General features: G+C 43.7%; 1 protein-coding gene across 5 annotated transcripts in view; it reads right to left on the bottom strand.

The window, feature by feature from the left end:
* Window positions 1-684: 684 nt before the first annotated feature.
* The window catches only part of adarb1b (adenosine deaminase RNA specific B1b), a 174,658-nt gene continuing 151,978 nt past the window's right edge, over window positions 685-23,364 (bottom strand). For 2 of the 5 annotated variants that reach the window (XM_090215727.1, XM_090215728.1), the window contains 8 exons: window positions 18,111-19,036; window positions 14,546-14,660; window positions 13,910-14,078; window positions 13,471-13,622; window positions 11,790-11,952; window positions 6,655-6,836; window positions 4,720-4,898; window positions 685-4,498 (listed from right to left, as the gene is read on the bottom strand). In XM_090215727.1, coding sequence (XP_090071853.1) covers window positions 4,322-4,498; window positions 4,720-4,898; window positions 6,655-6,836; window positions 11,790-11,952; window positions 13,471-13,622; window positions 13,910-14,078; window positions 14,546-14,660; window positions 18,111-19,036 — 2,063 coding nt within the window. In that variant the 3' untranslated portion in view covers window positions 685-4,321. Of the gene's footprint in view, window positions 4,499-4,719; window positions 4,899-6,654; window positions 6,837-11,789; window positions 11,959-13,470; window positions 13,623-13,909; window positions 14,079-14,545; window positions 14,661-18,110; window positions 19,037-23,364 lie in introns of all 5 variants that reach the window. The other 3 variants (XM_036958943.2, XM_090215726.1, XM_021579245.3) reach the window with 2 other exon arrangements.

The raw sequence follows: 23,364 nt of genomic DNA, 5'->3' as shown, positions 1-23,364 counted from the left end.
TTTCGATCGGCTTTCACAGGCTCAGTAAGAATTTGATATTTGTGTTTTATATGATCATGAAAATCATATCCCACACACCCACAACAAGTATTGATGCTGATATTCATATCAATGTCTTTTTTTACCCTGTTGATTTTATTACAGGACAACATTGATTTGGAGTTGTTCTTTGGAGGAACTGAGTGCAATTCAGAAATACACCTTTAGCATCTCCACCGGCCACTGCAGGGGCTTCAAGGTCGAACACACACACACACACACACACACACACACACACACACACAAAGTTAGAGACAGACAGACATCATACACACCTAGTCGTCACAGCATCACCTTTTGATGGCCTTGCCTCACCTCCAGAGCTATTTGTAGGTAAAACATGAAAGTGGAAGGAAAGCCCATGTCCACTAATCCCGTTGAACCTTGAGATTGACAGACCGACTGACTACAAAGTAACACCTAACAATACCATCTCTCTTTACAATGTTCTATGTGAAAATATAGCGCTTGTTTTAGATCTTGGCGTGGTTTCTTCTCGGCGTGGGATGGTGCAGAAAGATAAGGGCTAGATGGGAGGCTGCTTGCTGATAAGGAGTCTGTGTGTTTCATGGGCTCAATACGTTCTGCACAACAACAGTTTACAACCACGCACACGTCGCAAAGAATGACACAACTTCCGCGAAAGAAAGTAAACTATGGTCTCCTTTATTTTTTGTTGTTGCTCATTTTAATATATATATTTATCCGTTATTTTTCTACATACGAGGCCTTTAAAAGTATGTCGTCATGCTTTAGGTGCAGCTTCAGAGTGGGAGCACATGCAAGATGGTGGTCCGGGTACAGGTTGCACAGCGGACGTGGGGTGAGGAGGGTGGAGGAGTTCTCTGACCACCCGAGTGGACCCCATAGGGACCACTTAACAGTCACCAGTCACCACGCGGTCAGGGCGGCCGACCGTCTTGACCAAACGACCGACTGGGGACTATAGACCACTGGGACCACTAGGTTATAGGGTTGCAGTTCAGCTTCTTGGAAATAGTTTTCGACCTGTCCATTTTGGGGGACGGTTTGTGTCATGACATCATCGATTGACATCTTTAGTGCAGTCAAAAAAAATTAGGAACATACTATAGAGAAGCAGGCAGTCTTTAAAGAAAGTTTCAGACAGTCAGTTTATAAAGAGATTACGACTAGGGGGGAAACAGAGGGGGAGGGGAGCCATTATTTTTGCTCCCGTTCCTGGTTGGGCCTCATTAAAAGGGGCGTTGGGGGTTATATTGCTTGTGACCTTGATCCAGTTCTCTTGGCTGAGGCCTGCATCGTGGCATGGTTCCCCCTCTGTCGGTGGGGGTAGGGGGGACGTACATGATTCCGAACATACATTTGTATCACAAGGACACAGCAACACAGGACATTTGACTTTTGCTCTACAAGGACTAGCAAATCTCTGGCCGTTGCAGTGAAAGAACCTGACTAGCTTTTTTGTAAAGAGTTCTAAGTAAAGGACAAAAAACAAATCAAATACATCCCAGCAGTTTCATGGGGGGGGGGGGGGGGGACAAGAACTAGACAGTGAAGGAAGAATAGTTGCACAGGCATCACATTTTTAACCAGTATTAATCCTATCCCCATCATTCCACAGCAATATAACATCAGAGAGGTTCACAATATTTACACCTTGGTAATCAACAGCTACAGATATACTGAAAGAGCCCGACAAGTAAGATTCCATCACGAAGCTGGAATACAACAGAACACAAACCCATTGTTCTATACAAATCAAATAAATTGGTCAAATGAAAGTACAATAACTAAAACATTGTAATATTTTAATCAGCAATTTGTGTGTGAGAAACACAGGTGTTAAAAAAATAATTCCCATTTTTTTTATTTTGTTGCTCAAAAGAAAATTGTGGGAAAACACAAGGACATAATCTTTGGTGAAGATTCCACAGCAATCTCTAATATCCTTATATCTAATATCGACACACACACACACACACACACACACACACACACACACACACACACACACACACACACACACACACACCTCACTCTAGACATACACACACACGACACACACAATGCTGGGACTCAAACCAAACACATTCCCCTGCTGTTTTGAACCAAATATATTGGATATAAAAATACACTAAGTAAAGAATATCTCATAATATCAATCCCTTTGCAGCGTGTCGGTTCAAATTGTGGTTTGTCACTGGCCATCAAGTGCAACGCACAACGTTCAATAATAAACACATGTACAATGCTGATATTACAGGTATATGACCAAGTTGTCATTACTGGCATCCAGAGTTTATCATGTTGTAGAAATAGTTGAAATAGAAAAGATTAGCACACGGCAGACAGTGGAGAACAGGGCTTATAGAATACCCAGGTATATGGACCAATAGGACTTGGAGCGAGCATACACAGATTGGTCATTTGGTGGGTGGGTGGTACCAAACTCAACTTTGTAAAAACTCTCATGCGTTTCTTTGTGTTCCCTTGGAAGTTTACTCACACAATGAGCAATCAGCATTCGTGTTGCCTTTAAAGGCCCAGTGCAGTTTTTCCTGTGTTTTATATCATTGTGTACAACAGCTGATTAAACTAACACTAGAAAAGTGTGAGACAACGTTGATCAGTGTTATTTCCTGATAGTTGCTGGTTGAAAATACAATCTACACAGGACTTTTTAATCAGCAGGTTTGCATGCGCGGGAGTTTTGGCTTTCCATGGTGACATCACATGCTGTAAATTGGTTAATAGACCAATAACAAAGAAAGTTCCAAACCTCTCTGCCAATAACAGCTAGTTTACTCCCAGAAAGTCCAACAAAATTCTTGTTTTTTGTTTAAAAAAAAATCTTTACAGTAAGGTACTTAATTGATACCCGGAAATGATTTGATATTGATATAAAAACGACTGCATTGGGCCTTTAAAAGGTATTTAAATGATGACATAAGCTCTTCCCAGCTCTCTATGAATGACATGACATATGGACTACTTTACACCTTCATAACAACCCTAGATTGACACAAGATGTGTTACTTGTATTGTGTAGCATGACCATGACATATCAAACTGAGGTTGTTAACATAAGCAATTATAAATGCCCAGGGCATGGATGCATAATGTCCATGAGGCTCATGCTTATGAAGGTGTAATGTAGCTCCTATGCAGTGTCATTGATGGAAAGACTTAATTCCTGTCATTATTCAGTTGCAGTGCAATCCTTCAATCCTCACAAAAAAAAAAGAGTCAAAAGTTTCAATTCTAAAAACAAAGCCCCTCCCTCCCCAAAAACAAACACATACAAAGAGAGAAAAATGATTTGAAGCTGCCTGTGCAGAAATAAGATGCTGGCATTCAAAATTCACTCGAGGAGATCCTGGTGGTTCCCTACCAAATCAGCTCTGCAGACCTCGGAGACAGTTCCCATGCAAAGCCATGGCTTAAGTCAATAAGAAAAAACGTGCAGCGCCTACCCAATCCCCTAAACTCCCTAGGCCAAAGGACTCGAGGGGAATCATCGACAGCCTCCACCAGGGCCCCTGTTCAAGTATGGATTAGGAATGGGAATGGGTTCAATGACCAACATCGTCATCAAATAAATAAATAAGCGTAAAATGTTCACAAGAGAATATTTCAAATGAATGATGATTCAATGACTGTAACCACCATTTTGGATGAGTATTTAGCATCATGTCCTATGTGCTTTTAATACAGGGGCAAGAATGTAATAAAATAGGAAAAGAAAAGGTCAAATCTCACAATACGTAAAAAAATAGACCATGAAGTCATACGGCATTTGGGTTTCCAAGTGAAATTACATTTAACTGAATGACAGAAATGGAATCCGGCCAATCATTGTACATTCTAGTTACAGAAGTACTTATATAGTAACTACATGGTATATGGACAACCTCATGTAAAATCTTACAAAAAAAAACAGACTAAAAAGGATTCCAGTTTAAAATACCATACATTTCTATTTCCATAAGGACATAAAAAGGTATTTGAATTTTAGTTGGTTTAAAACAAACAGACAGACACAGCAAGTGATGACGTCACAGCGATGAGGAATGAGAGCAGAGTGATTGGGGACGGAGGAAGGAGGCCAGAACCACGTGCATTATTTCTCACACACACACTCAGACAGACATACACACACACACACGCATGTACGCACGCACACGCACACACGTGAAGTCTCAGTGGCTGGTAGATTCGAAGAGCCTCTCTCAGGTCTAGAGAGGGGGGTTGGGGTGCGGTGGGTTGGGTTGAGTGAAGAGGTTCCCCCCTAATCGCCCGATCAGGAGTTGAGGGAGAACTGGTCCTGCTCGATGGGCTTCTTCACCCAGGCCCCCAGGCCCGACTTGTGGAAGACCTTGATCAGCGTCTGCTTGGCGTTGTGGTACTCTACAGCCGCCTCCTTGGCGTCGTGGTACGAGCTGGGCTTGGACACCTTGATCCTCAGTGTGGATGACAACTGGCGTGGGGAGGGGAGCAAAACAGATGTTGAGATACGCAGAAGACTACTTTGAATAGGATATTGAGGAGCAACTTGTACAGTGCATAAACATACAACCACTTGATCTGTGCTTCAGCTGGTCTTAATGCTGCCCACACCCTCTGTGAGTAGTGCTGATAGTCATAAACACTAATTCAAGGAGGGCCGTTGTGGTGTGTGTGTGTCGAACCATTCCGTACCTTGGAGTGCAGGCGAATAAAGCGGCTGTAGAGGGCGTGCTTGCAGAGGCGCGAGGCGCGCCCCATGTCGTCTTTGCCCGTGGTGGCGTTGATGACCTCCAGCGCCTGGTCGCCCACTGCCCAGTTCACGCTGAAGTTGGGCGCCTTGCCCGGCTGCCTCGCCTCTGCGTTGCTGATGCCTGGAATCACAGATAGCCACTCACTTAGCAGCTCTAACTCCACCTTCTAACAGTGAGCATGCAAGGCTGAGCCAATGGGATTCAATGACGAGCCCAGGCATTAACTCTGAAAGTTAACTCCCCTTTCTAAAAGCAAGCACGCAAGTCTAACCAACCGCAAATGTGACTCATGCCCGCTTTATCCTTCTGAGAGCAAGGCATTCGCTCTGAATGAAAGCATATGACTCTTCCGGTTTTGGTGAAGGCTTCTCATCGTGGTTAACCCGAGCCGTCGCTCCACAAGCGAGGGCACGATGGGTCAAAGTCGCGAGTCTTTGTACAGTCTTTGTCCTAGCAGCATCTGTCAGAGATAGCGTTAACAAAATACCCATCAAAACATGATGCTACAGTGTCCACCTAGTGTGTTTGGGATAAAGCCTCTATTACAGTACATGTGCTCCTCCAAGCAGAGGCCTAGAGAGAAGATAGATTGGAGGCATAAATCCTTCTTTCAGTGGAGGGTGTTAAACGCCTCGGTTCCTTTCTCTTCTGCAGTGCACTGGGCTGCCTGGCTGGGGGATTATGATTTAAAGGGCTAAATGCTGAGCGTCCACAGCGCAAAGCTCCTTCACGGCAAAACTCCCGAAAGCGGAAAAAAAGTCAATAACCCTCCCATTATCTCTTTACCTGCAGTTCAGGGAGTCATCGGAGGGGACAGAGAGGAGGAGGAAGAGGAGAGAGGGTTAGGTAGGCGGGAAGGAAGTTGAGCGCACCAGTTGGGACAGCTATTGCATTGCGTGAGATCTGGAGGGAGATCAGGGCCATGTTCATTCAGGCACACCATAGAAACACATTTCAAAGCGCCGTGCAATGGAAAATAAAGGACAATATGCTGTTACTAGGTAGCCCTCACCCTGCCTTAGCCCCTACCCTGACAACAGGTGTAGGAGGTGGTTTGGACAGTGGGATGGAAGGGGGAATGCACTTTATTTTAGCTGTATGTGCTATAGAACGCATAGCCGGTTCCAAATGCCGCAAAACAACTTGACAAAGGGATATATAATGAAATATCACAAAGAAAGATCCTGGAGTCAAATAAACATTTTGAGAGTATCTAAACAGATCTGACCTTATAACAAATGGCTGCATGGATTCCACCGATTTGGCACAAAGGGCATCAAGTTATCCAAACTCACACAGGAAGGGTAAGTAAATGTCACCTCAGATGACAACTGCAGTGTTTCAATAAGACTACGGTAGGTGACCCATCTATGTGATTACCCACGGTCCTGCTGGGTATTTACCGTAGACATTTATACATGATTGGTGTTTACCCTTGTGCCTACTGTGGGTTTGCCCATGGAGTCACAGTGTCCGGTTGCATTGGTCTTCACAGAGAAAGCGTGAGGAAACAGACAAGATGCCAACTAAGCCTCCTCCTAGCCACCTAAGCAAAGTGTTGAAAGTATTGTGTTTGAATGTGCATGTGGTGGCACTTGAGTTAGTCTAGCGTGGAGTGTTCTTTGGCATGAGTGTCTACGCCCGTGTCATGGGCATTAACCACCAAACGGGTGAAAAACTGGGAGGGACTGAAACAGGAAGGGACTACCTTCGACTCGTTTTTTGTTTTCTGTGGCAAAACGTTTTAAAACATGTTCTGTTGCGTCCCCCAAAATGAACACGACCCTGAGCGCATGAGAGTCTAGGCGCTAGAGTATTGGGGGCGGGGGGGGCAAAGAAGTAAAGGAGTCGAAGTTTAAAGGTGAAGGGTACTGACCGCTCAGTAGAGGCCTGTTGAGGCTGAACTGTTGGGGCAGGTCCTCGATGTCGGCGATGCGCTGGTACATAGCCCGGGAGAGGTGGTCTGCGTGGTACAGGCTGCCCAGGATGATGCTGGAGAAGTAGATGGGCTCCGTGAAGTAACTCATCAGAGATCCCTGGATGCCCAGCACGTTCCATCTGAAGCAGAGGGACACACATGCATAAGTACACACATACACATACACACATGCGTACGTACAAGTGCGCACGCATAAAGACACAAAAACGTACTCACACACAAATGCGCATCCACGCACACAAACACTCCCGCACAAACACACACATAGGAATGGCTGCTCTGACTCGGAACTATCCAATTGCATTTATGTCACCCTACATTCTATGTTGTTACATTAGCCGTCCCATCTTTCCCATACATTTCCTTCCACACGCTCTATGAAGCTATACCAATTGCCTTGGCGAGCGACGACTTCGAACAGGACACACACAGGCAGACCATTACCAGATGACAGAAACAAGACCCTGACAAACAGCTTTGATAACTGCCGCTCCTGTCTCCTTCTGACCCGAGGCAGTGTGTGTGTGAGAGTGTGTGAAATTAAGCCACCGACTAGAATCGCAGTCAAGACATGAGTCTCGGAGACCACTCGTTTTCCAGTAGCCCCCGGCAGGGACGTCTTCCATATGCGACGGGGGGGTTGATAGTTGGACTGTATCATTACTGTTGTTCCGTCCATCCACCCACCCACCTCATTTGATTTACGTGGTTTTGCCCCTTGTGATAGCAGCTAAACTCAGTGGCCATGGAGGCTCTGGGGTGCACAATCAAAAAACATAATCAGACAAAACATACCACTACTCTTTTCCAAAAACACGCATGCACATGTACACACACACACACACACCCCACTCCCCCACCAACGCACCACACACACACACACACCCCACTCCCCCACCAACGCACCACACACACACACTTCAGTGTTCTAAAGGGAGAGTGGCGATCAAGCTCAAGTGATTGGGGCTTTTGAGGGCCTTCACAATCAGTTGCTTTATCAAAGAAAAAGCAACTCTGGAGAGTAACACTTCTAATGAGCCAGGAGCAGGAGGGAAGGAGCCGTAAACTAGACCTCCATCACCTTAGCGCCGCCGGGCAGGCCATGTAATCCAAGGAGAAAGGTGTGAAAAAAAAACACACTGAAACTGCAGGGCTAAGTCAAACAGCGCTAGTGCATTTAGGTAAATAGCCATCGCCGAGTCATTAATCATTCGTACAGGAAGAGATGGCAGGAGGGGCATTTTTTCTCCACCTCACCATTTAGTTGCAATGGTTAGGTTAGGAGAGGACCTGTTGTGTAGAGAACAAGTGGAGGGTAGTCTGTTCTGTGCTGTAAAGTGGTGACACTTTCTATGCCTTGCTCTAATTGGGCTATGAGCTAGGTTAGCTGTTAGTGCACATGCTACCTGTATACTGTCATCTCGAGTTACATAGTATAATAGCAAGGCCATTAATGCTTGCTCAAAAACATTACGTGTGTGACACTCCTGTTGGCATTGAAATTGGAGGAAGGGACTAGGAGGGAGAGTTACGGAGTAGATTGCATCGTACATTAATGGGGAGGGATAGATAGCTGCGCCTTGACTGTGGACAGTGAGCAGGGTCATGGGCTGACTGCGAAAACACCCGGGTTGGACCCCATCAATTCAGCTGCCCCTGATATAGCCTGAATCCAATAAGACTGGGCCTGAACAAAGTAGGATGTACAGGATAACTACTAGAAAATAAGTGCTATCACCTACAGTACCAGTCAAGAGTTTGGACACACCTAATCATGCCAGGGTTTTTCTTTATTTATCATTTTTTTGTTGTATTGTAGAACAATAGTGAAGACATCAAAACGATTAAATAATACATATGGAATCATGTAGTAACCAAAAAAGTGTTAAACAAATCAAAAATAGATATAATATTTGAGATTCTTCAAAGTAGCCACCCTTTGCCTTGATGACAGCTTTGCACACTCTTGGCATTCTCTCAACCAGCTTCATGAGGTACAGTAGTCACCTGGAATGCATTTCAATTAACAGGTGTGCCTTGTTAAAAGTCAATTTGTTGAATTACTTTCCTTCTTAATGTGTTCGCGTCAATCAGTTGTGTTGTGACATGGTAGGGGTGGTATACAGAAGATAGCCCAATTTGGTAAAGAAGACCAAGTCCATATTATGGCAAGAACAGTTCAAATAAGCAAAAATAAATGACAGTCCATCATAACTTTAAAACATGAAGGTCAGTCAACTTTGAAAGTTTCTTCAAGTGCAGTCACAAAAACCATCATGCGCTATGATGAAACTGGTTCTCATGAGGCCCGCCACAGGAAAGGATGACCCAGAGTAGCCTCTGCTGCAGAGGATAAGTTAATTAAAGTTACCAGCCTCAGATTGCAGCCCAAATAAAGAGTTCAAGTAACAGACACATCTCAACATCAACTGTTCAGAGGAGACTGTGTGAATCAGGTCTTCACGAATTTCTGCAAAGAAACCACTACCAAAGGACACCAATAATAAGAAGAGACTTGCTTTGGCCTAGAAACACGAGCAATGGACATTAGACTGGTGGAAATCTGTCCTTTTGCCTGATGAATCCAAATTTGAGATTTTTGCTTCCAACCACCATGTCTGCGAGATGCAGAGTACGTGAATGGATGATCTCCGCATGTGTGCATGTGTGGATCCCAACGTGAAGCATGGAGGAGGAAGTGTGATGGTGTGGGGAGGGACTTTGCGGGTGACATTGTCAGGGATTTATTTAGAATTCAAAGCACACTTTACCAGCATGGCTACCACAGCGTTCTGCAGCGATACCCCATCCCATCTGGTTTGCGCTTAGTGGGACTATCATTTGTTTTTCAACAGGACAATGACCCAAAACACAACTCCAGGCTGTGTAAGCGCTATTTTTATTTACTTAACCTTTACTTAACTAGGCAAGTCAGTTCAGATCAAATTCTTATTTACAATGACGGCCTATACCGGCCAAACCCGGACGACGCTGGGCCAATTGTGCACCGCCTTATGGGACTCCCAATCACGGCCGGTTGTGATACAGTCTGGATTCGAACCAGGGTATCTGTAGTGACGCCTCTAGCACTGAAATGCAGTTCCTTAAACCGCTGTGCCACTCGGGAGCCCTATTTGACCAAGAAGGAGAGTGATGGAGTGCTGCATCAGATGACCTGGACTCCACAGTCACCCGACCTCAACCTATTTGAGGTTGGGTGACTGTGGTTTGGGATGAGTTAGGACCGCAGAGAGAAGGAAAAGCAGTCAACAAGTGCTCAGCATATGTGGGAACTCCTTCAAGACTGTTGGAAAAGCATTCTTCATGAAGCTGGTTGAGAGAATGACAAGAGTGTGAAAAGCTGTCATCAAGGCAAAGGGTGGCTACTTCGAAGAATCTCAAATCTCAAATATATTTTGATTTGTTTAACATTTTTTGGTTACTACATTTGTGTTATTTCAGAGTTGTGTTGTCTTCACTATTATTCTACAATGTAGAAAATAGTAAAAATAAAGAAAAACCCTTGAATAAGTAGATGTGTCCAAACTTTTGACTGGTACTGTATAAAACAACTAACTGCTCTAGAAAACCAGGCCTCTACACAACTTTGCAATCCTCCATTAATAATTTGTACAATATTATTGTTGTACTTGGATGTAATTTCTGCACTATCATAGGCCAATCTAAACAAAACTAGCTGAAAACACACTAAATGATTGCAATTACAGAAGTACATCAATAACTAGTTTGACCAAACCGTTATTAATCAAGCATTAAGCTTTTCCTATCAATGATTTATATGTACACTAGATGACTATCAGAGGGCGCTGTTTTAAAGCCATCGTGCCTCCATCTTGACACATCCCCACCTTCATAAAAAAATATTTTGGAAGCTATAGAAATGCATTTATTAATGTAACATTTGCTTTTGCCACTTTTATTCTATTACAGACATCTTAATGCATAATTCTATTTATTATGTGAGCTAACATAAAAATAAAAGATTAAGAAATACATACAAATATTTTCCTTAAAGTATAATTTGTTGAAAGTACTAATGTTACTGTCTCCACTACAACAAAAACATACTTAAATACATGTCATTTTGTCCTTGAAACATTTAAATGAAATACTGTAGAATTCCATTCAAAACCTGCTCCTTGGTTTTGTCTAGAAGCTATACAGCTTTTGTCAAAATTGACTTTTCGTAGCAGGATTCGGAGAACTTACACAGAAGGTTAGGATAATTAACGTTGCAGGTCAGGATAATTAGGTTAACGTTAGGAAAATGGTTAGGGTTATCTAAAATATAAAAATAATTAAACTTTTGACGTCAAATTTGACAAAAGCTGTATGCGATCTAGGCATGACCCAACTTCTTCTGGGGAGTGCCAATACGGCCGAGCGGTGTCTTCAAAGCCTCTCACTGGCCAATACATAGAATCAGCAATACAGGGTTAATATACATCAGTGATTCATATGCATTAAAGAGGCAATGCTGAGTCTGCTATATGGGTGGAAGTGGCTGATAGATACTCTACATCAATGCATGATATGTGTGTGTGTGTGTGTGTGTGTGTGTTCTTGTGTGTGTAGGTGAAGTTCTTTGGGGTAGCTTGTAGATATGCCAGAGCCCGCTGTCACAGCACACTGAAGGAAGACAGAGTTTGTGTGTGTGTGTTTTATAAGTCTTGACACCTCTTTATCTGTCTATTTCCGTGACCTTACCACGGAACACATTGGCAGACACCACCGTAACTTTATGGGTGAATCCGCACCCTGCACTAATATCGACTTAACGGACACCTTAACACAGACACCAATAGCCTAACTCTGGTTATATACTACAGCTGTATCTACCACAACAGCAGCTTACTGACTGTAAGGATTGCACTTCCAAGTGCAAATACCGGGCAAGAATTAGAGTCAAATTCATATAAACTCTGTTTAATGTCCAATTAAATTGTTGAATTGAAACACCACTTTTACGTGGTGTCTCAACAATCTTGGCGGCTTTGGAGGAGGATATGTGAGGAAAAGGACACCAAAAAGGGGACACAAGGCCATGTTACCTTGCGATCTTGTCACTGCAGGACATGGTGAGCAGCCTCTCTCCCTGCAGCACCCCGTCCCATGTCTGGATGGTGTTGCTGGTCCTCACAGGGATGGTCCCCTCCCCAGACTCTATCTTGGTCCTCAGCTGGCCCCGTGCCTTCCGGTTGGGGTGGCGGTCTCCTTGGTCTGTGGGAGGGGGACAAGGAGAAGACAGATGGATGAATGGATTAACTCTAAACCAGTTTCAGTCAGTTTCTGTATTTTCTTTGAAATGTATCACATAAAATCAACATTTTCATGAATGCGGTCAATAAGACATTGATGATCAGCACCAGCAATATATAAGCAATCCTGGCCGCCTGTACACTCTTAACACAGCAGATTTCATTTAATGTAATGTGACAATTTAAAATGCATAAAATATTACACCAGGCAAAAGATGCATATACCAAAATTGTTGAGGATACATACACAAAAAAGTCAAGATACTTGTTTCCATTGTGGTCTTCTAGGGCATGTGACACCAAATCATCTCGACAGTGCGAAGGGTACAAAAGACAATAACTTTAAATACAACTTCATCGTTATTAATCACAGCATTTCTACATGTTGGAAAGTAATTCAAAAGGCTAACAAGCCTAATCAATCCACTGGCTAATTGTACAAGGGTATTTCCTTTTGTGTTTTTGCGTATGCCGGGAAACAATGTGACAGAAGCATTTATATGTGACATTTAAAGAGGAGTAATCAGAGAGAGCGAGAGAGAGAGAGAGAGAGAGAGAGAGAGAGAGAGAGAGAGAGAGAGAGAGAGAGAGAGAGAGAGAGAGAGAGAGAGAGAGAGAGAGAGAGAGAGAGAGAGAGAGAGAGAGAGAGAGAGGAGAGAGAGAGAGAGAGAGAGAGAGAGAGAGAGAGAGAGAGAGAGAGAGAGAGAGGAAGAGAGAGAGAGAGAGAGAGAGAGAGAGAGAGAGAGAGGAAACATGGACAAAGATCCACTAATTAATAGACTTGTTGAAATGGGTTTGTAATACGCATTTGGACATTCAAAATGAAATTCTAATTAAATGAAACCAGGCATAAGAGGAAAACATACAGGAGTTAATTGAATAAAATAAACAAGCTCCGATATGGAATTCTCAACAAGCGTAAGATTAAATAAGAAAATGTGTCAGCCAGCTAAGTGAGGGGAATGGAGACTGAGCTGACGTGGGGGTTGATTGAGTCTGGCTGTCACATGGGACAAGGTCACTAAAGATGGCATGCCACCAAAACTAATGGGACGGCCCTATATGTACATGTTCACTTAGCATCAAAATTTAAGCCATTGACATTATAAGCTTACAGTCATATGGAATCAATGAGTGAATCACAATAAGCCTTGCATTTAAGAGATAGTTCAGCGAATTGCATTCGGTTAAGAGCAAGAAGAGTATGGTCGGAAATGCTGTTTCCGTGTTTATATGAAGGTGTATCACAAATGTCTCAATGAGTATAAGATAATTAGGCTTCATATAAACTTAAGGGCAGAACGCATTCACATCGAAAAGCATTGCGCAGGCGCTGGATAGCCTGACATATGCACCTGATGAAGAAGGCAGGAATCATGCCATCATTGTACATTGTGGCACAGAAGGGTCAGCAAGAGGTTTGGTAACATCTACTACTGTCACAGGTAAGCGGGGAGGAGGGTGCGCCTCATACCTTCCATGCCGGCCTCATGCGGCGAGAAGATGCGTGCGTCTCCGCAGGGCGAGGTGCTGATGTAGAGGTGAAACTGGACGTTGTCCTTTAGCCGGTAGCCACGCTTGTCACAGCGCATGAAAATAGACTTCTGCTGCTCCTCCTTGTTGTTGCTAGGAGACAGAGGGTGAAAGGGGGGAGGGGTGCAAAGTGTTGGCAGTGGCTCCAAATGTCACAGAAAATAAAAACAACTAAAAGAAATCCGCTGAAGCAAGAACAAAAAAAGGAATGCCATGCTGGAATTGAAGCAACATTGCAACAGTGAACTCAATTTTACGGCTAAATACAAATTCATCTTTTACTAGGACTTCATGATCCACTGAAGGCTTCAACAAACAAGACTCTAATCAAAATGGGAGCCATTTTGTGTGTTTGTGTTTACAATGGCCTAACTTCTCACCTTAGGAAGTGCTCTAGCTGGGCGTAGAGGTACCGGATGAGCGAGCGGCGGGCGATAATCTCTGCGTGGCAGTCGTTGAGTGCCAGGCCGCGGTCGCTCATGTACTCGCCATTGATGCACTTGGTGCCCGTGGAGACGCAGATCACTTGGGCCTCTTTCACGTCTGTGCCTGGTGTGTGGGGATCAGAGAGGTTCAAAATTCACCTTTACATTCAATAAAAAGCCATTTGTGTTTATTGTTTCTACTTTTCTATCATTATTCCATTTCATTGACATTTTATTGTGTTTTTGATAAGGGACATGTAGGTTTTTAGAAATATGTGCATGTGTGTACTCGTGAAATTACATTTTTGTAAATTGTATGGGTTAAATTAGGCTTACATAGCCAATGATAAACAGCAGCACCAGTCATGGACATGGACCCCTCAAAAGGAAGATGTTGATGTGCACCCTGATTGACAGGTGATGCTAAGAAGATGAATTTCCTCCCATCTACACACATTAGCCTCCTGCTGACAGTATGGCTGGGGTTTTATGGCCTGTACAAATCTAGTGGTGTACTGTTCGGCGGACACAGCGACGCTCCGAGGGTGTAGAACGTCAAGTTTTCCCATTAGGCGGAGTGATAAAGCGTACCTGTTGTCATGACAACTCCCGCCAGGACTTTCCGTCGCGCGTGCGGCGAGGTGAAGTTGTCCGTCAGCTCGCTGAACTTGTCCACCACCAGGCGAGAGACGGCGTCGGCGAGAACCTGTAGAGGTGAGACACGCAACACAACGAGCACAGGCTTCAGGTACAGGCTGCCTGTTTGGAAATAGTTTATCCTTCCCAAATCCTTAAACATCAAAGCTCTTACTTAAACCTAAGACCAGCATCTAGGGGCAACTTCATCATATTCCACCACACGCACACATGCCAGAGTCAGCCATGTGGACTTACTAAGCAGAGTAGACATTATAGACCCTCAAGCACTAGTCGTCACCTGTCAGTGTATTCACATACACTATATACAAAAAAGTATGTGGAAACCTCTTGAATTAGTGGATTCGGCTTTGCTGACAGGTGTATAAAATCAAGCACACAGCCATGCAATCTCCATAGACAGACATTATTAAAGACTTTCAGTGACTTTTAACGTGGCACCCACCGTCATAGGATGCCACCTTTCCAACAAGTCAGTTTAAAAAGAATTCTGCCCTGCTAGAGCTGCCTCGTCTGTCCTTGGTTGCAACACTCACTACCAAGTTCCAAACCAAATTCCAAACGTCAGCACAATAACTGTTTGTCGGGAGCTTCATGAAATGGATTTCCATGGCCAAGCAGCATCACACAAGCCTAAGGCCACCATGCGTAATGCCAAGCATCGGCTGGAGTGGTGTAAAGCTCGCCGCCATTGGAGTCTAGAGCAGTGAAAAAGCGTTCTCTGAAGTGATGAATCACACCATCTGGCAGTCCGACAGACGAATCAGGTTTGGCAGATGACAGGAGAACGCTACCTGCCCCAATGCATAGTGCCAACTGTAAAGTTTGGTGGAGGAGGAATAAAGGTCTGGGGCTGTTTTTCATGGTTCGGGCTAGGCCCCTTAGTTCCGGTGGAAAATTGGAGGGGAAATCTTAACACTACAGCATGCAATGACATTCTGGACGACTCTGTGCTTCCAACCTTGTGGCAACAGTTTGGAGAAGGCCCTTTCTTCTTTCAGTATGACAATGCACCTGTGAACAAAGCCAGGTCCATACATAAATGGTTTGTTGAGATCGATGTGGAAGAACTTGACTGGTCTGCACAGAGCCCTGACCTCAACCCTATCGAACACCTTTGGGATGAATTGGAAAGCCGACTGCGAGCCAGGCCTAATCGCCCAACATCAGTGCCCGACCTCACAAATGCTCTTGTAGCTGAATGGAAGCAAGTCCCTGCTTCAATGTTCCAACATCTAGTGGAAAGCCTTCCGGGAAGAGCGGAGGCTGTTTAGCAGCAAAAGGGGGACCAACTCCATATTAATGCCCATGATTTTGGAATGAGATGTTCGACGAGCAGCTGTCTACATAGAATATCAAGAATATTAAGGATAGAAATGTGAGTTGTCCTTATTTGAGCCAAAAGTCTTATACAGTCGGCATATATAGAATCGAATCTCAGCAGGAACCTCGAATGGACTTAATGCATCTCTTTTCCTTGACAGTGGCTGTTCCTTTTGCTCGCTTTTTTCCATTTACTAATACAGAGGAAAATGATTACAGCCAAGGAGAGGCGACGGCTGAATAGGCACAAATTAAAAAGATTAGTCCAAATATTACTTCCCCAGTACTTCAGAGTCACCCAGTTGGAGTGGGATAATTTGACTTCTGGGAATTGGTTGCAGGCAGCACTGAAACGCGTGGACGTCTGTGTTATCCGTCGTGGAACAAAACAGACAGCCAAAAACAGTGAAACAATTCCATTCTGGCAATAAAAAAGTACTCCATCACTCATGTTTTCCTGATTTTCCAATTAGCCCCCGTCCATATGGAGCGACCGCTTCAGCTGGGCTGAAGGTACATTTAATAAATATTAACCGACAGAGAATTAATAGACCAATTAGTGGGTGCAGCATCGTTGACACGAGCTGCCCGGGTTGAAGGAAGCAGACCGATGACAAGTGGAGGGAGAGTAAAGAAAGAAATGGGGGGGGATACAATTGAAGCCGTTGACAGTGTGCCCCACAAGCTGCTTTCCTGTCCAGACGGCACTATCTCTGCACGCACTGGCACGACTTTGACAGTCACTTCTGTGATGAAAAATCCCAAAACAATCCCCGTCCTCACTCCCCAATTCATATAAAACTGAACCAGCGCTAGGATATTGACAGTCTTTGGAAAGGGAGACCTTCTTTGAGCACCTTTACGCCTGGGTTTACACTCCACCAAGCATTCCAAGTAGCTAAAATCAGTGTGAAGCCGAGCCCTCCGTGTGAAAGTCACAAAGTGGTTACGGAGCACGCCTAGTGGAGTGCAAATCCAGCCTAAGGGAGGGCGTGGATCTAGATGCAGTCTGACTTCCAGCCACAACACCCCAATAAACCGTTACTGAGCCCTAGCCCTAACCACGGTCGTCATATTACATTTGAAGCAAAATCACATTCGATATCGAAAGTGTTTCTCTTATACAAGAGTGTTAAAGACAACATCTTCAGAAACAGGGCTTTTATTTAGGCTAAACAAGTGATGTAAAACATGACTTAACTAAAATAATTGTATTTCAAGTTTCCTATGGAATTAACCCTAACTCTAAACTCTGAGAAGCCCTGACAGTTCTTCAACTTAAATAGGTCCCACATCTAGGTACGAAATAGCCTGGACAGCCAATATTGTTTTTTTCAACACAAAAAAAAAAAAGGCGATGCTAAATAAGATAGAGGTGTTATCTCAGCTGCCGATGAGGGGAGCCCAATTAGGAGATGTGTAAATAGATGTCTCACATGTATACACAACCGTTTCACTACTGAAGCACCGCACATTTTCATATCCTGTCTCATCTTCTATCGTCCGTCGGGCCTGATCATTTCATCTTCATTTTCAATGAATGTCAAATCCAGCGATGATTGGCAAGAGAACTGAACCTTCCAGTGGGGACTTTCATGAAGAAAATAGTTCAAGATATGAGGTAGCAAAGGCATGCGACTGACACTGGGATTCTTTAGATTCGCTCGAACGCATTGCAATTAAAAAGGCAGATGTTGTCGTTTGTAATATCTAGAAAGGATATCTAACTGAAATCAACAAGAGAGGGATATTATTAATTACAGTAGTGAAAATACCTCTGTGTCCTCAGAGCTTTAAAACCACATAAGCCTATTGAACATTTTCCCAGTTTAAAGTATGACATAAGAACTATTCTCAAACACTGAAATTCTCAGCAGATTGCTTTCTTTGACCAAAACATATCCAGATATTCCTAAATGTGTAATGCACTCCCATTTAAAAAAAATCCCAAATCACAACAGTGTTTGAGAAAGCCTTGCATAAGTGTTTTGGCTTCTGGGGAAGCTCTGATGCCTTTGCTCGGTGCCTAAAAAACATTACATGTAGAGTATAAAACACTCTTTCCCATTAAAAATGGTCAGTGACTGCAGATTCTATGTTCTATGTCCTGTTTTAAAAGGGCCTTGACTGGCGGCAGAGTTGGCTTGTTCAGAGGGACCTAGGTTTGGGAACTTACCTGGGGTAGGTGGAGCTGCAGTCCCTCTCTGGGGATGGGCTGTCGGGAGGGTGTCTGGTCCAGCTGCATGTTGAAGAGGGCTGAGAGGGCTGCCTGGGCGGCCCGGGCCTTGGCCAGCTTCTTGTTTCGTCCAGAGCCCTCAAACTGCTGTGAGTCCACCGACACCTGCATGACAAAGTTCTTGGCGTGGCTCTCACCGCTCTCCGACACAAAGTCGTACTTGAGGCCCGGCCTCAGCTCGTTGAGGATCATGACGGGATTCTTTCCGCTCGAGTTTGAGGTGAAGGAGGAGGGAGGGGGCAACGGTGCCTGGGCAAGGTTAGCACCTGGCGTGGAGGGCAGGGGATACTCTCCCAGCGAGTTTAAGGAGCCGCTGCCATTGGATCCCAGGTAAAAGGAGTCCTCGGGTGGTGCGGGCGTCTCAAACCCATTGAAGAGCATGTCTGGGAAGTCGGCCTGATCGGATGTGAAGTCCGTGTTGACCGTCAGTGTCCGGCCCATAGCCAGGTGCGCCTCGGAGGCGTTGGGGAACTGGACAAAGGAGCGCAGGGCCTTTTCTGCCGCATTCAGCTTGGCCTTCTTCTTAGTCGGACCTGAGCCCTCGAACAGTTGACCGTTGACCTCAACGGTCATGACAAACACGGGAGCATGGACCGGACCTGTTTGAGACAGCAGCTTATACTGTAGCCCCGGCTTGATTTCATTCAGCTGCATAAGTGCATTTTTTGGTAGAACCGGGCCCGGTGTTTTCTTACGCTTCTTGGCCCGGAACTTGGACAGCGTGTGGCCATTGTTGCCCTCCTCTAGGGGGCGCTTCCTGCTGCCCCCGCCACTGCCATTGGGGAGCTGCTCGCCTACAGCTGCCCCCTCTTTGGAGGAGACGTTGTCCAGGTTACGGTTTTCCTTAACGTCGGTGCTGCTCGAACCTGCGGTGCCCAGAAAGAGTAACTTACAACGCCTTCGTTGCAGGATCTTGTAAATGTAAAATTTATAGATTCCTATATCACTCTTTGGAACTGACCTGGTGATGTGTGTTATCGTTATTTGGTAGTGAGGCTTAACTGATAATGCATTTAACCCAAAGGATCAAACATATATCTAAAAGGAAAATCCATTTAGAAATGACGTTTGAGAAAAATTGCCTGAAGCACATGTCATAAATATAAATTGTAATATTGATAGGACAGTACATTCTTGGATTTTATAACATGGCAAGAGGGATTTCATCTATACAGTACATGCAATTATTACATCAATGGGGAAATCAGTGATGCGGAAATATTGTAAGAATCAGGCCAGCTTAACAACATAAACAGTGAGTTCCTCCCTCTACATAAGAGAGAACTATTTGCGTTTCCTGGCCTTTTTGTCAGGGAGGGTTTTGGTTAATATTTGTCAGTTTAGGGAGGGGTCAGGCGGGAAGATGTGGAAGAGTTGGGGTATGCATACACGCATATGCACACACTGATCTTTACTTTATGGGCAGATGTTATGACCTGTTCTTTCTGCCTTAATGATAGGTTGGCGCTATATCCTAGAGTGCTGAGCTAGTGCTTTAGCGCTCATAATAATGGAATTGCAGCTGGAGAATATTGTAAGGAGCACACATCACCAGGTCCTGTTGGCAAAGTGGACGGAATGTTGGCAAAATTTTCATTTATAACATCCTCCAGCAAAGGCTTGATAGGTTACTCCTTTCGGAACTCAGGGGAGAGAGAACCGGCAGTGCAAATGAAAGGGTTTAGTTGGAGGATGGAGGGTGCAGGGAAGAGTGCGAGGTGGAGTTTGGGTATCATAAGATGCAGGCAGAAAGGAAAGAAAAGGAGGGAGAAAAAAAAAACAGCAAGGAAAAAGGACACATTCCCGCAAGGTCAACAAAGTCTGACGAGGATGGCAGGGTCCAACCTGAGATTTGGTGCCAGGATCAGAACGCTTTTAGATCCACTCATCTTTACACAACCTCATTTCTATGATATCTGTTTACTTGCCTCTTGGTAACACAGAGCTCTACTTAAGAAAATCAAAAGTATGAAACCAAAATATATTATATTAATGCATTTTCTAACGAGATGAACTACATAAGAGGCTAAAGGTTTCTGAAATTGTGAGTCTCTGTTGGGGTTTCCGACAACTCCTGAACAACACAGAATCCTTAGCTTCTGACAGGTGGCGATGTTCGTCAAGTTTCTGCACACTAAAATGCATCCCAGAAACAAGACAAAACATAGCAATCCTGCTCTCACGTGATTCCCAATTCTCTTCTATATATAGACTAATATATATCCTCCACTCAAAATGCAATGTGTCCACATATGTGCGTTAATATATTACAGTTGAAGTCGGAAGTTTACATACACCTTAGCCAAATACATGTATACTCTGTTTTTCACAATTCCTGACATTTAATCCTAGTAAAAATTCCCTGTCTTAGGTCAGTTAGGATCATCACTTTATTTTAAGAATGTGAAATGTCAGAAAAATAGTAGAGAGAATGATTTATTTCAGCTTTTATTTCTTTCATCACATTCCCAGTGGGTCAGAAATTAACATACACTCAATTAGTATTTGGTAGCATTGCCTTTAAATTGTTTAACTTAAGTTGGGTGAATTGTGGCCCATTAAGTTGGGTGAATTTTGACCCATTCCTCCTGACAGAGCTGGTGTAAATGAGTCAGGTTTGTAGGCATCCTTGCTCAAACACACTTTGTCAGTTCTGCCCACACATTTTCTACAGGATTGAGGTCAGAGCTTTGTGATGGCCACTCCAATACCTTGACTTTGTTGTCTTTAAGTCATTTTGCCACAACTTTGGAAGTATGCTTGGGGTCATTGTCCATTTGGAAGACCAATTTGCGACCAAGCTTTAATTTAAATTTAATTTAAGCTTTAATTTTAATTGAATTGAATTTTAATTTTGATGTCTTGAGATGTTGCTTCAATACATCCATATAATTTTCCTACCTCATGATGTCATCTATTTTGTGAAGTGCACCAGTCCCTCCTGCAGCAAAGCAGACCCACAACATGATGCTGCCACCCCCGTGCTTCACGGTTGGGATGGTGCTCTTCGGCTTGCAAGATTCCCCCTTTTACTTCCAAACATAATGATGGTCATTATGGCCAAAAAGTTATATTTTTGTTTCATCAGACCTGAGGACATTTCTCCAAAAAGTACAATCTTTGTCCACATGTGCAGTTTCAAACCGTAGTCTGGCTTTTTATGGCGGTTTTGGAGCAGTGGCTTCTTCCTTGCTGAGCGGCCTTTCAGATTATGTCAATATAGGTCTCGTTTTACTGTGGATGTAGATACTTTTGTACCTGTTTCCTTCACAAGGTCCTTTGCTGTTGTTCTGTGATTGATTTGCACTTTTCGCACCAAAGTACGTTCATCTCTAGGAGACAGAAGGCGTCTCCTTCCTGAGCGGTATGACGGCTGCGTGGTCCCATGATGTTTATACTTGCGTACTATTGTTTGTACAGATGAAGGTGGTACCTTCAGGCATTTGGAAATTGCTCCCAAGGATGAACCAGACTTGTGGAGGTCTACAATTGTTTTTCTGATGTCTTGGCTGATTTCTTTTGATTTTCCCATGATGTCAAGCAAATAGGCACTGAGTTTGAAGGTAAGCCTTGATATACATCCACAGTTACACCTCCAAATAACTCAAATGATGTCAATTAGCCTATCAGAAGCGTCTAAAGCCATGACATAATTTTCTGGAATTTTCCAAGCTGTTTAAAGGCACAGTCAGCTTAGTGTATGTAAACTTCTGACCCATTGGAATTGTGATAGTTGCGAATTATAATTGAAATAATCTGTCTGTAAACAATTGTTGGAAAAATGACTTGTGTCATGCACAAAGTAGATGTCCTAACCGACTTGCCAAAACTATAGTTTGTAAACAAGACATTTGTGGAGTGGTTGAAAAAAACGAGTTTTAATGACTCCAATCTAAGTGTATGCAAACTTCCGACTTCAACTATATATTAGTGTAACATGGATGTGTTTGAGTGGGAGGAGGTCTTGAAGTGGGGAGTATCATTGTCACATACAGAATACATACAGTACAGAATAATGGACTCTGGGGTAACCATGCACAAGCCAGGCAGGAAGGAAATCTTAACAAGGGTGTGTGTGGGATGGTTGTGGAAACAAGTACAAAGGAGAATGACCAAAGGCATGAATACTGTAAAATGAAGAAGTGGCTTTTGCCATTTTCTAAAAAGAAGGGAATCTGATAGGAGCGGGTTGTGAAAATGATCACACGAAAATATAGCATGGAGAGGAGACATTCTCATCTATTTTGATGGATGGATTAATTTCAGAGAATTATTCAAAGAATTGTTCATAGTAAGATTGGCAGTGCTAAAAGGAGTGGTCATGGGATTACATGAAATTGCTGACTTGATGAGTCAATTAATATTTAATGACTTTTATTGCGGTATAGCTACAGAAGACTGAAGCGTCTCGTCGATTTCAGTGGAGTACTTTCATAATCTTTTTAGGCGTATGCCTCTCTCGATGTACAGTATCCTGAATGTCAGTGAGAATATCCGTGGGTATGTTTGGAACACTGTTTTTCAAACCGGCATGCAGCTGGTACGAATGTGAGCAAAGACTGAGTATACAAAAATAGATGAACTGCTCCTGGTGTTCAAGTAAATGATATATTTCTATTGCTCAGAGAAATATTTCTGTGTACAGTAGCTATCTTGAACGTGTCTCACAAGTCTGGAGATAAATAGTGCAACAGCAGTTCCAGTATCAGAACTCCATGAAATGTTCCCCTCTGCCTTGAGTCAGTTGCTGGCGCTTTGGAAAAATGTCCCCTAAGAGTTGGATTGATATTGAACTTCATTGCATACCTGCTTATCAGGGGAAATCTAAATACGGAAACGGGCCGATTGTAATGAAGGATCTTAAGGTTACATTGTCAGAGGTCTTCAGTGTGAAACCGGTGAGTGACTACAATGGTAACCATCCATTTAATCATGGGATTAGGGCAGGCAGCCATTTTCTTCTGTCTGTTCAGAGTGGTGGGGATGTAGGGACAGACACTCAATTCATAGGCATGGCTGCTGGAGCTCAGGGCTCAGATTCCTTCAAAAATGTCCAATTAAATTTGAATATGTGAGGGAGGCTGACATTTTTTAAGGGTGTGCATAGAGCAATATAAGTTGAATCCAAGGACATTTATAAAAGTTTTTGTGGTGGGAATATCGAGTTCTGCAGTTTTGTATATGCACTGTGTGT

The sequence above is a fragment of the Oncorhynchus mykiss genome, chromosome 22 (assembly GCF_057628025.1).
Source record: "Oncorhynchus mykiss isolate SJ-2025 chromosome 22, ASM5762802v1, whole genome shotgun sequence".
Taxonomy (NCBI): domain Eukaryota; kingdom Metazoa; phylum Chordata; class Actinopteri; order Salmoniformes; family Salmonidae; genus Oncorhynchus; species Oncorhynchus mykiss.
The sequence above is the reverse complement of the archived record's forward strand: the minus strand, read 5'-3'. Positions and strand labels throughout refer to the sequence as shown.